The sequence below is a fragment of the Rhinolophus ferrumequinum genome, chromosome 24 (assembly GCF_004115265.2).
Source record: "Rhinolophus ferrumequinum isolate MPI-CBG mRhiFer1 chromosome 24, mRhiFer1_v1.p, whole genome shotgun sequence".
In the NCBI taxonomy this organism is placed as follows: Eukaryota; Metazoa; Chordata; class Mammalia; order Chiroptera; family Rhinolophidae; genus Rhinolophus; species Rhinolophus ferrumequinum.
In genome coordinates this window covers 44,178,071-44,191,297 of record NC_046307.1, presented here as the reverse complement: position 1 = coordinate 44,191,297, position 13,227 = coordinate 44,178,071, and the positions used below count along the sequence as shown (strand labels likewise).

General features: G+C 50.0%; 1 protein-coding gene across 4 annotated transcripts; it reads right to left on the bottom strand.

Moving 5' to 3' along the window:
- Window positions 1-2,335: 2,335 nt before the first annotated feature.
- Window positions 2,336-12,671, bottom strand: ZFAND2A (zinc finger AN1-type containing 2A). Of its 4 annotated transcripts, XM_033096824.1 has the most exons (7): window positions 12,424-12,671; window positions 11,065-11,160; window positions 10,619-10,713; window positions 8,842-8,970; window positions 5,183-5,334; window positions 3,955-4,038; window positions 2,336-3,630 (listed from the first exon to the last, which is right to left on the bottom strand). In XM_033096824.1, the coding sequence occupies exons 2-7, from the start codon at window positions 11,117-11,119 to the stop codon at window positions 3,612-3,614; spliced, it is 534 nt and encodes a 177-aa protein (XP_032952715.1). In that variant the 5' UTR covers window positions 11,120-11,160; window positions 12,424-12,671; the 3' UTR covers window positions 2,336-3,611. The 4 variants fall into 4 exon arrangements, 3 of the variants coding, with proteins under 3 accessions (XP_032952715.1, XP_032952714.1, XP_032952713.1); XM_033096823.1 differs by lacking the exons at window positions 2,336-3,630; window positions 12,424-12,671 and adding an exon at window positions 11,836-12,394 and having other exon boundaries at window positions 3,655-4,038; XM_033096822.1 differs by lacking the exon at window positions 2,336-3,630 and having other exon boundaries at window positions 3,656-4,038.
- Window positions 12,672-13,227: the final 556 nt, after the last annotated feature.

The window sequence follows — 13,227 nt, the reverse complement described above, 5'->3', positions numbered from 1 at the left end:
GGATGATGTACTCAAACAACAGAAATTAAAACAACTCTTCAAGTAACACGTAACTAACATTACAGTTAACATTACCAAACCTCTCCTCTTTGCTCTTTGTACAAGGCCTGTCCACCTTGGATAGCAAACAGATTATACATTCCACATCCTTCCAGCAGAACACAGCAAAGCAAAGCAGAGCAAATAGAAAAGTCAGTTTCCCCATACACACCACCCTGCACACGTGTGTAATACTGAACGAGTGCCACAGATCCTGATTCTCAAGCTTAAAATTTGGAAAACTTTTAAACTGACAGAGTGTGTCAGCCACTGACCTATTTCAGGGCCTATCTTTCAAGTTTCAAGTTTGGTCTTAGGCTTATTACAAAGAATGAATTTGGAAGGTTAATTGGAAAGACACTTAAAAAGTCCCCAGTCCCCTTAGCATTGATGGGCTGGCTGCATCCGCTCTGTACCTGGTTCTCCCCAGGAAGGAACATTCTCTCACCCTTCCTGATTCACAGGAAGGCCTTCTGGTGACATCTTGTGAACACATCTGATACTGCAGGCTGCACACCAGCACAGCCCTTCTGGGCTGTAGACTAGACACTGGACACTGGGAACGACACCCAGGCCCAGCTCAGAAAAAGCAGACAAGCAGCCTCGGCATGGAGAGACAAGCAGCCTTCTTGTGGCGCTTGTCAGCTGCTCGCTGTGGTCGGGGGTAAGACTGAGGACTTCAGGCTCCTGATTGCCGAGTCTTCCCAACCAGCGAGGGAAAACGTTCAGCTCATACATGGGCTCTCACTGCCCATCCCCCATTAACTATGGAGCCAGAATTCCCTCCCAAAAGGCAAGGGACACCTGCAGGAGCTGACTGCCCAGTTGCCCATCCAGGGAGAGGTGCTTCACAGGCTGGGCAGTGACCCTGAGTGTGTACCGAGTGCCCGTTCCCTCAGTGAAGCTTGGGGATTCAGTCTGAGACTTTCACCATCTGCTTCCTGGAGATGCTCAACAGCCAGGGCCACAGCAAATGACAGAGTACCTCCTCTGGCATCTGTCAAGTACAGCACCATTCACGCCCAGACACCCCCGTGGCTGCTACTTGGACAGAAAAACACTACAGCCAAAAGGTCATACCGTCTGCTCAAGTTCACTCATCAAATGGCCGAGGCGTGACTTATCCCCAAATTTTGCAACTCCAAAGCTCCTTGTACCACCTAGTGCTTGCTGAACATTCTACCGAAGCATCCCAACAGCTAAGCAAAGTGAACCCCTTCCTACCCTGCACACACGAGGACAAAGCACAAGACTTAACAGCTAAGTCTTCTCTCTAAACTGCACGTAAACTTTTGACACTAGAAAGAGTTCTCCAAACTTCCTACTAATATTAATGTTGGCACTTTCTATGAAAATGTACAGTGCACTCGTGGCTTCCCCGTCCCTTGGTACACGCCACATACCAACTTGTGCTCCCTGGGGAGCCCTCAGTGGCCCCTACGCCAGCTGGCTCCCTTAGCTCAAATTCTTGAATGGGCAATTCTCAGGAGAAGATGGTCGGTCAACTTCCTTTCCAAAGATGTCCCAATTCAAAGTGGGGTGTCACCATGTTTTCACCGGATGAGGAAAACAAATTAAACCAATGAAATGCAGTTGAGGGTGTGGGGAGATAGATGGAGAGGAAGTCGGTTTGACTTCTTGGATGGCAATTCGGCACCTTCTATCCAAATTTCAAACACGTATCTCCTTCAGCACGCAGTCCTAATAGTGGGAAACCACTCAGGACATCCCAGCAGGTGGCAGGAAAACGGCGACACATGCAGTACCCCGGAGGAAGCAGAGCTGTTTAAGAAGAGAGCTACTTACGCTGGGGTGGGAGACAGGCAGCCCTGGGCCTTGATATCCATAAATGACAGAAGCTTCGGAATGCAATCTACACTGAGCGGTGACTTAGTCCTGTGCAGTGACAAGGAGCAAGGGGACTTGTACTTTCCTAACCTTCACCTCCGTTTGAGCTATTTGGATGCGTCCGAGCGCAGCACACGCAGAAGCACGCGGAGCGTGGAGCCTCCCAGAAGCTCTCACACGACACTTGACCTCCCAGTCCCGCCGAAGACGGGGCTCAGGCCTGCCAGTGCTTCCCGATGAAATGTGGGTGTTTTCCGTCCTTCACTTTTGCTGATCAAGAACAGTGCTGTCTAATAACATGATGCAGTCACCTACCTATTTTTAAATTCCTAGTGGCCAGTTAAAAACAAAATGAAAACTGGTAAAATTAACTTTGTTTTATTTAATCGATCATATCCAAAATATTATCTATATGTAAATGATATTTTTAACAAAGAGATATTTTACTTTCCTAATTATTGCTATGTCTTCAAAGCCCAGTGTTTTAGACTCTGAACTTGCATATTTTTCAACTTGGACATTAATTTTCTTGAGGAAGACCTGATCTGTATGTAGATTTCATAAAATTTACAGTCCGAAAAACACATTCGCATACCCAAGTTCCTAACACATTTAAAAGTTCCCTAATACCTGGATCAAGTTAAGTTTTAAACGTCAATAAATTAAATGGAACTAGAAGTTCAGTCTTGCCATCGCACTTGCTGCACTCCACATGCTCCCGTACACACGTGGCCAGTGACGGCCACAGTGGACAGCACAGATCAGGAAAGTGGCTTGTCCACGTGTGCTCCCCTGGCCCCAGCTCACCTGGGAACGTGTTGGAATTGCAGACTTTCAGGACCACCCCAGACCCACGGAATCAGAAGTCTGGGGTGGGCCCCGCACTGTTCTAACAGGACCTCCAGGCGATCCTGATGCATGCAAAAGCTCGAGAACCATGGGTCAAGAACAAATTCCATAAATAAAGACAACGTAGAAACAGTTTTGACCACGTATTATGTAGAATGCACCCTGACTACAAGCCCCTCTCCCATTTATTTGGAGGCTATGAAACCAGAAGAGAGTAACTGCTTGGGTCTTTGTTAATCCAGGCTCAGTGGGGTATCTGGAACATACAGCTGGGTGGCCAGTAGGTTAAGGTCAGGACCCACCTTGGATGGCATTTTCTTTCCCCCAAGACGCCAGGAAATGAGAGCTCTCTCGCCACATATTGAGGCCACCAGTGTAAGAATCAGCCCAGTCATAGGACTGTCCTCGCAGGGGAGTGGGGGCGGTGGGCTGGACCCTTAACAAGGGGGGGGCACCAGTCCCACCCACTTCCTGAGCTCCGATGGCCACATTGCCACATAAGCCACATTTGAAGACAGTGCGAGCGGCTGTCTGTTGTTTAAATGGTGAAGCTTCTGGAAGACTGGGTCCTGGACCGACTGAGCCCAGGGCAAAGCCGCCCTCTGATGCAGCACACTCAGACCCTTTGCTCACCAAGCCACTTTGTTTTATTTGGGGTGGGGAAGGGAGGATATTATAGCAGCTTAACCCACCTTACAATATTAATACCCTTCTGATTATTTTGCCAAAAGAATTTACACATTTTATTGGGAAAGTTTTAAAAAGTTTCAGACCTTTACCATAAGATTTATGAAAGTACTAGAGCACAAAAGTTACCCACAAAGTTAATATAATATACAAAAATAAGCTAATGTGCCAGCTTGAACAGAGTCATGTCATCTCTTTACTTTCGACCTGAAAGAGAACAAAAGAATACCTTATTTTGTCAATTTGCCATGATTAACCAGAAGTGGTTGGTCACAGAAGAGACACAGGCCAAATACAGTAAGTACTTCATTCAAAAACCAGCCATGAAATGTCACTGCTAGATTCCACCTGAGCTGGAATGAACTGCATTTGTCCTTGGAAAGCTAAAGTTTAAAAGTCCTGAGTGTTCCTATGACTGAGCTGTACATGGACCTGTAATTTCCATGGTCAGCTGTCACTGCACCACGATGGCCTTTCCACATCACTGGGACAAATGACTGCCACCCCCACACGAAAGCAACTGCATAATACCTGAATCGCTGAGCCAACCAGCTGGAAGACAGGGTGTTGAAAGCCCCCGACGGCTTGGATTCAGAGGCTCTCCTGGCCGAACACCTATGCAGAAAAGTTGGGTCAATACTCAGCCAATGCCTTCAGAGCTTATCAAGAAAGCCACAGGCAGTTAGGGCCCAGGTTAGGGGCACAGACAACAGAAACAAATGTAACTAAAAAGTAACTCATGCTTCCTGCTGATTCTACAGCAAGCTTGGGTAAATGTTCCCACTGACTTGAGGAGGGTAAGTCTGGTTAACAAGCTGGTGAACAGATTGAATGGTGTCCCCACAGAACAATAGGTTCAAGTTCTCACCCCAGAACCTGAGAGTGGGACCTTGTTTGGAAGCAGGGTCGTTGCAGATGTGCTCAGCTAAGACGAACTCACAGTGGGGTAGGGCGGGGCCCTAATTCAGTTGACTGGGTCCTTATAAAAAGGGGACATTGGACAGACAGGCACAGGGAGAAGGCCCTGTGATGAAGGCAGAGATGGGTGGTGCGTCCACAAGCCCAGGAACGCCCAGGATTGCCGGCACCCACCAGCAGCGAGGGGAGCCGCTCGCCTGGGGCAGACCCTCCGTCTGAGCCCCCAGGAGGAGCCAGCCCTGCGACACCGTGATCTTGAATGTCAGCCTCCAGACCTGAGACGATGAAGTCCTGCTGCCCAAGCCGCCCGGTCGGCAGTACTTGGTTATGGCAGTCACTGGCACCAATACAACTAGAATCCAGCTTTAATTTAGATTCTATTCATTCAAACTCCTACAGCAAACATTTAACATCAGCAACTTAACAGAACAATGCTCAGAGCTGTTCTGCCCCAGTGTGGGCTGGGAGCTGGTTCTACTCACGTTACTGGATGTGTTAACCTTTTCACTGCATTAATGATTTCAAGTTTGTTCTCCAAAATGTGTCAAAAATCCCCAGAAAATAATTACAGTATTCATTTTTTTAAGTAAACACAGTTAAGGTGTTACATTTTATTAAAATAGATGATTAAAGTATAAAAGTTTCCTACTGTTATTCATTCTTGAAAAACACAAAAATATAGAAAAATGTATATCTGCTTTCCTAAATTTCCCTTCTGGAACACCGAGTTCGTGGGGTAAAGTCAAACGCTGCAGTCAGTGGCATGGAAATACCATTTGACTATAGGCCAACGTCGCAGCGAAAATGTTAAGCTGGCATGTCTGGCTGAGTCTCTTCTCACCCGGCGACGCTCATGGGGCGGCTCCCGCGTCTGCAGCTGTGGTCCAGGGGGTGTCTATGCTGAATACAGAAATTGCCACGACACTGGTCACAAGTCACCTGCAGCATCTCTTTCTTCTTACATCCCTCCTTTGAGCACCGGTACATAAAAATCTGAGAAAACAGAAGTTACTTCAATATTTCAATTGTTTCAATAAGCAATTACTTAACAAGTCCCCCAATAAGACCACTGACATTTAAACTAGAAACAGTCCTTAGCTACACGGAATGAAGAGGTCAAGTTTTCATTCAAATTTACTGTCAGGTAAGGCAATGAATACTAATTAAGGGCACAGGAAAGTTTTAACAAGGGATAAATAAAAAAGCAGCACATTAACTTGGGGTGTTCTCAGGAAAAAAACAAAACCCAGGGGAGTGGGGCTGGGGACATGGGTGGGAAGGAGGCCCAGCATGTGGCATCATGCAATCCCACAGAGGAAGCAGGCTCCAGGGGCTTTGGGGACAGGGACGAGGGGGCTGGAGCATCCATCTGGGGCCCCTACACCCGTTAGTTATCAGGTTCTTTTTTTGGGGGGTGGTATAAATTCCCCGGCACTTCTAGGTCTGTGCACTAAGAATGTCAGTGGAGATGGAGGGGCCCCGCAGGCTGGGGACAGGAGCTATGAGCTGCCTGTGCAGAGAGCAAAGGAACACAGGGTGCCAACCAGCTGAGTACTGGGCGTCTGCTGCAGGCAGCAGGAGCGAAGGGCTCCAGAGCACAAAGGAGGGCACACCCACGCACTGGGTGACGGGGGACTTAGGGGGAAGGCTGGGTTGAGCCAACAATAGGAGGACTGAGTCAGTCTGGGAGAAAGACACGCCAGGTGGAGCTGTGGCCCTGTAACAGGCAGGGATGTTTGAAAAGAATTTCCAGAGGGCTTGGAGGGCAAAGCGCATGTGGACGGCAATGGCAGACTGGGAGAACCAGGGCTGGGAAGGGGATGGAGTCAGCGACTCAGAGGGATCTGTGTTGGCAGGTAGGTAAGGCATAGATTATCCTCATGTCTGAGGTGGAGCACAGAAAGCAAAGTTAACGGACCTTCCCGTTACATATTATAATTGCTATGTATGTAATATAATGTAGTAAGATACCGTGTTTCCCCGAAAATAAGACCTAATCAGCTCTGATGCGTCTTTTGGAGCAAAAATTAACATAAAACCTGGTTTTACATTATCGAAGACCGGGTCTCATATTATAGTAAAATAAGGCCGGGTCTTATGTTAATTTTTGCTCCAAAAGACACATCAGAGCTGATTGTCCGACTAGGTCTTATTTTCGGGGGAAACATGGTACTTGATGACTATCCAACAAGGATCCATGATTAGAAACTGAGATTCAAGCTTGACAAACGCCAGCTTCCTGAAGACAAGATCTTCCAAAGCCATGTTCCCATTCTGGAGAGCAATAGGGCAGGAAAATGGGTGCAATGCATCTAAAAAGCAGCCAGCCGTAGAAAAACAACCTGAACAAACCAGCAGGGCCCTCGGGGAGGGCAAGCTGCAGAGCAAGCTGCAGAGCTGGTGCAGACCAGACCTGGGAGGTGGCCCTGGGGATGGCCCCACAGGCTGGAAATCTGCAGTTCAAGGGGAGAGAACAAACGGTTCAACTTAAGTCTCCTTGGACCTCTGGTTTAGGGTGGACATCTATCTCCTGAATAATGAAAATGACAGAAAAGAGATTTTCTGGAAAGGGATAAACCCCCAGGGCCAAAGAGTACAAAGAAAACATGTCTTTTATATTTGAGGGAAAAAGCACATGGACGAGTAGTCACAGACTTGGCAGGTATGAGCAAGCCAGATGTAAGCTGACAGGGAAGATCAACAGAAGACGCTACCTATGAAACAAAATCCCCAAAAGCTCAGAAACTGGCCATACTAGAATCTTCGGGTATGTGGGACCACAACTGGAGCAATGGCTATGACCCGCAGACCCTACCAACGCCAGCAGGAGATTTGTGCTCTGCAGAGGCTGAGAGAGGCTCCTGGCCTGGGGAAGTGGCAGTGGGCAGGGGACCACGAGAAAGACGGGAGGGTGAGTCGATGGGCAGTAAGGAGTTCACATTCCACGTGGACATCTGATGGCTTTCTCCCCTTGGCTCCCAGCATTCTGGAAGCCAGAGTGCACTCCCCAGGCAGGGAACAGAACACCTTCTCTGGGGAATCTGATTAGTCCAAAAGAAAGACCTGGTGGGTGACACAGACCTCCGGGGTTTCCTGAGGAAGTGGCCAGGGCAGGTGACCCACAGCAAAGGCCAGAGTCCACACTGTGCCCAGGCAGGCGAGGGGGACCTTTATTGTGCCACAGGACAAACAACCTGGACAGAGATTACACAGGGAAAAGAAAACTTAAGAGGAAACAGAGGAGGCCTGTGCAGAGGTCCAGCTCCCTAGTAAGAGGTGTCGAGAGAAATCGGAGAATCCAAGATGACGGTCCAGGTGGAGGAAGCAATGGAGTTTCCAGCTTGGAAGGGTCCACTGCATGCCCAGCATGACAGACATGGACCTACACCAGGAACACTCCACGTGAAGTTTCCAACCTCTGGGTAAAGAGGAGACCCTCAAAGCTGCCAGGAGGAAAAGTGGTCCCACCAAGGACCAGAAGAATGGCGTGTGAATTCTCTGAAACAGCAGCAAAAGCAAGAAAACGAACCAGTCCCTGCAGAGACTGGAGGGAAGAGTTCAGAGCAAGGACACTCTCCCGGGCAGCCCATCCGGCAGAAGCAGAGAACAAAGGCCCTGGAGATACATGGCAATTCATCTTCCATTCTCCCTCTGAGGAAGAAAGTGGAGGATATGCCTCCACCAAAACAAGAGAGTAAACCAAGAAAGAAAACAAAGGACACAGGAAACCAGGGATCCACTGTAAGGGAGGCGCAGGGAGCAGGGATCCATGGAGAGAAATGGAAAGGAAGCCTCTCTGCGGCATCCTCAAGGTGACAGGCCTGGAACACCCACCCAAATGTACACTCCACATCTGCTGGGAGGGCGGGTGATGGGAAGAGAATGTGTGAGTGTCAGAATGGGGACAGGAGAGCAATGCTCACTCAGCTCACACTGGTAAATAGGTAACGCCCAAAGGGAAAGGGACAGCAAGACAAACTAGAACTACAACACTCGCACTTGGAGAAAAAGCAGACACCCCACCCAAACCACACTGGCTGAGAGTGAAAGCAGCTCTGCGGGGAACAGGAGCCTGTGGTTTTCCCTAACAGGCTCTATGCCAAAGGCACAGATGTAGAACTTTGATAAAAATACTAATGCTACCGAACAAGAACACTGAATGCTAGAGTTTCCTATCCTTTTACATTTCCCTCGGAGGTGCTTAGGAAAAAAGTGTGCCTTAACAGAATGATTCTAGAAAGCCACATAAACTCTCCATCTTGGGAGGAAAAATGTGAAATTCCTGTAAAGAAAGCAAATCCTCATGTAGACTCAACTATTTACAAAATATGTTTATAAAACCGTAAAAACCAATGCCATTCTCAACATGGGAAAACGCTACTATAATGAGTATCCTTAGAGCTTTATTTAGTACACAAATTATTAGCACTGATTAGATAACTGACCCGTTCCCCCCTACAGGAAAAGCAGCATTCAGAGGTACACAGAATTTGACCTTACCTTTTCTTTCTTCTCAGGACGATATTTACAGTCTCTATCCATATGCTCGCCTACCACAACATCTGGTATCTCCCCCTTTTTTACTGGGACTGGCTTGTTACAAAGTGGGCATACTGGGACCTGAACATCCTAAAAACAATGAATACAAGATGATATTCCAGAGTAGAGCATCAAAAGTCACAAAAGAAAAAGTTACAATGTATAGCACATTTAAAAGCAGACAGAGTACAAACACTGATACCCGACCACTCGGGAGAAGGCCGACCACTCGGGAGAAGGCCGTGTCAGTTTTGTGGACTAACAGTAAGACACCCTAGGACTTGAGGAGAAAGTTTCCTTAAGTGGAATCTAGAGGAACTTAAACCTAATGGACTATTAACCACCTATAAAAATGACCCTAAGTCAGTGAAAGGCAGCCAAAGAAGGAAGCTGGTAAAATCTGATGGTCTCAGGACAGAGGGCTGTGTGTCCAGCACCAGTTGAGAGGTGAAGCTGCCCAAACACCTCTAGAGTGGAGAGAACAGAAGAAAACACTACCCATAGACCCTCCAGCTCCCTGCAATTGCAAACAGCCTTTCTGGTCCTTCTGTGGCTTCCACACGCAAGGAGATTCACTCATCAGTGGACAAGGGAGCACACAGCTAGGCTAAGCGCTCAGGGACTTTATGGTCACCCAAACCCAGGCCCGGGGGCCCTGGCAGCACAACAGAGCACCCAGAGGCTGAACACCTAGCACGGTGAAGACAAGCTCTGACCTAGGGCAGGAGCTGCGGAACTTAGCTCCGCGAGAAAATGGAGGGGACCACTGATATCCAGACGGGTGACAGGTAATCACAGAATCACAGGAGCCTACTGTCTGGGGGCTGTGCTGGAAAGTCACCCTGAAGTGCTCCTGCAGGTGGCAGCTCTGTCACACTAAGAAATAAAGTGCTACTAAATGACCGTTAGACCGTTAGGCAGACTCTCCCTACCGAGGTCAAGTCAACAAATAAATGCATAGCTTGGTCTAGGCAACAGCGCCTGGTAAGTATGAGCAATGTGTGTGAGTCACCCTCCCACCCCCGAGCTGGAAAACGCCAGACCCTAGCCAACACTGACCAAAGTCTGAAATGCTGAGTCATTCACATTTCTAACGGCCATGATGATGCAGCAGCAGGGTGCTGATTCAGAGTGTTCACTAAAATAATCTGGGAGCCCCCCTGAACCAAAGCAAACACAGGCGGGGAGCCATCTGCAAAGTCCACAATGAAAGTCTTAAACCTTTGGACTTCTGCGAGTCAGTGTTCTGAAAGTCAGCTTCCGGTTCCTACCATGTATTAATTACTTGCATCACTGAAATATGACATCAAGGCTGAAAAGTGACCAAGATGAGTAACCATTTTAATACCTTCCAGATTAGATTTGACATCAGGTATTAAACTATTTCTTGCATCCCATGGAGACACAGCCAGGTCTTCCCTTGAATCAGAGGAAGAAGTATTTTAACCTGTAAAGTAAGCTGTGAAGGTTTGAGTACAACAAGAGTCCCTGAAAATAAAATCAGTTTTCGGTATGAAGAGCTGTGCTGTCCAGGATTTCCTGTGATGCTGAAAGCTCCATGCCTGCACTGCCCAACACAGCGGTGTGGCCAGTGTGACTGAGAAACTGATGTGACATTTTCTTCCATTTTAATTAAATTATTAGCTACATGTGGCTAGTATATATTTTGGGCAGCAGAGCTAGAGAGTGAAGATTAGAATCTTTTGATTCTAAAGTATGATAAAGTATGATTAATTACCTTCTTGAATGCAAAGGGACATTTATGTGCCGCATAAGTAAAATGATCTTTACAGAAATCTTGTTTACATACATCACATGTTAATGGAAGAAAATCTAAAAAACAAACAAACAAAAAAACAGTCAAGTGTTTTAAAGACAAGAACAAAAGAATTATAGATCACATTGAATAGGTATTTACCTACGCTAAGCTCTTTATGCCCATCAGGTACACCCCTGAGGCATCACAGATGAGGAAAACATTGGGGGTCATGAATTTCAGTGTCAGCCCCATGGAACAATCTGTAAAGCTACCTTTTCAAAGAGATCCCATCTCATTGGTATCACACACAGTGAAGCAGCACACTTTATCCACTTGGCCCTGGCAATTAATATAATGGCCAGTTCTTCCCCACAAGAGCCAACAAAGGACCCATTTTCCATTAGTATTCTCTTAAAAGTGCTTACCTAGCTGCTTGCAAGATTTTTCTGAACAATGTTTCCCCAAATCAGGGAACTCCATTATGAGGCTGTGACCAAAAAAAGACGGCAGAGTGCAAGCACCTACAAGAAATAGAGTAGTTAGGAGGAAAGCAAGGACAGCTCTAATTTCAGACCAGGATTTATAACTTACAGCTAAAGAAAGGAAACAAACATGCGCTGTAGGGAGCGTCAGTGCCCAGGTCACCCTAGGCCCCTGGGGGGGACCAAAGCTTCACACATTCTTGTCTTTCCACAAAGAGGAAAATGGGAGTTTTAACACAAGGACCAGCTCATTCGGAATCAGCCCCATTGAGAGGGATTGTCTTCCAACGCTTTTAATTCCTAGTTTACGAAGCTCACCCCGAGTTCAGGTTTTCATTAAACCAAACTGACTCATGTTGACAAGGCTTCCTGTATTCACGTTACTCGGCTGCCTGTGCAAGTAGCAGCCTCTGTGAAGTTTACAGTCACAATTCCATCCTGAATGTACTTGTTGACCTAAACACACAGTTAGCAGGCGCTGTGCCACATTTGTTGCCTACCCTACCCTGAGATTCCCCGCGGCCCTCGCTGCTCTCTAACTCCCTTACGTATTGAGTGTTACTGACAACCACCCTGGAGTTGATCAGGGAGAAGGTAAGCTGTTCACTCCCCGTGGAAAGCAGGTAAACAACGGATGAAGCTGCTGCACCTGAGAGAAAACTGAGGTCCACAGCACATGGCCCAAGGTCCCCCCAAGATCTGGTACCCACCAACCTCTCAAAACAATCTTCTCCCCGGGAATTCCAGTCCCGAGGGCCTCTCCGGACCGTCCCGTGGGCTCTCCCCACTCCTGCGAGCGTCCCCTGTGCTGTCCCCTAAGCCCGGAACACTCCGACCCAGTACTCGGCTCCCCGTCTCGGTTTAGCGTCACTTCCTCCAAAGGGCCTTTGCGCCCGCCCTCGGCGCGCCCCACCTGAGCCGCGGAGCCCCTACTCTTCAAGGAGCCCGTCGTTCCTTGGCGGCGCCCGCTCAGGCGGCTTCCCCCTGCGGACCCGTCCTTTACCTCGGCGTCCGCGGAGCGCTGGGGCCACGACGGGTTTGCCCGTCGCCGTATCACAAGCGCGCAACACCGAGCGCGCGTTCCGAAATCTCTGGTCGAAGGCACTGACCGCAATCCAACCTCAGTCCTTGAGACCACAGCAGCGCTGTGACAGCCCCCGACCGTGGTCGTCGGGCTGGGACATGAACGCGCTATCCGTCCTCACAGGCCGGGGCGCGTGTCTGACGCCTGCACCGGCCCCTGCGCGCCCCCGCCGGCCCCAACCCTGGACCCTGGGCAGCCTCCCCGGCCCTGCCGCGCACCTGGCTCCCGCCGGAGGCCCGGGCAGCCGCGCAGGCGAGCGGAAGGTGGCGGAGACCGGAAGCTGGGTCTCCCTTTCCGTGGTCAACCGCGGGGCACAAAGCCGAAAGGACGAGGAAAACTGGACCCGAGAAGCAGCCGATGCCGACCCGAGCCCGCGGGAGAGCGCAGCATCGCGCGGCTCTGAGCTCCCTGCCATTTATTCGCTCCGACCCCGTCAAGAGAGCCGCGGCTGCCTGGGCGTTCCCTGCACTCCAGATGACGTCACCGCCCGACAGGCCAATCCCGTCCTGCCGCGGCCCCGCGGCCCTGGCGCGGCCCCAAACGTCATCGACAAGCCGGCCAATCCCGCCTCGGCAGGACCCCGTAGGCCCGCCCACTCCTCGCCCCTCCGCCTCCCTTCTCCAACAATCCCGCAGCTTCTCGGAGCCGCCGAGTCACGGTGAGGCGGCTGCGCAGGCGCACTCGGCCTAGCGCGAGGCGCGGGAAAGCTGAGTCAAGGCGGGAGAGGCTGGGCTCGCCCGCCGCCCTGTGGAGGGCAGCGGTGCGGAGGGGCCCACGGGAGCCCCACGCAGGTGGATGGACCGCGCTGGACGGTGCCCGCGGGCTCCGGGCGGCCGAGCGGGCTCGGTGCAGAGGCAGCTGTCAGGGCCTGGCCCGGGTCCGGCGTCCGTTTCTTATTCACGCCTGGGAGGGTGAGCGAGGCCCGGGAGCTGTCGGATATGGGCGTCCAGGGGAGCGAAGAGCGCCCGGCCGACTCAGCTGGCCCGGCGGCCCCGAGGCGGACGGCCACCGTGCGGGGCCCC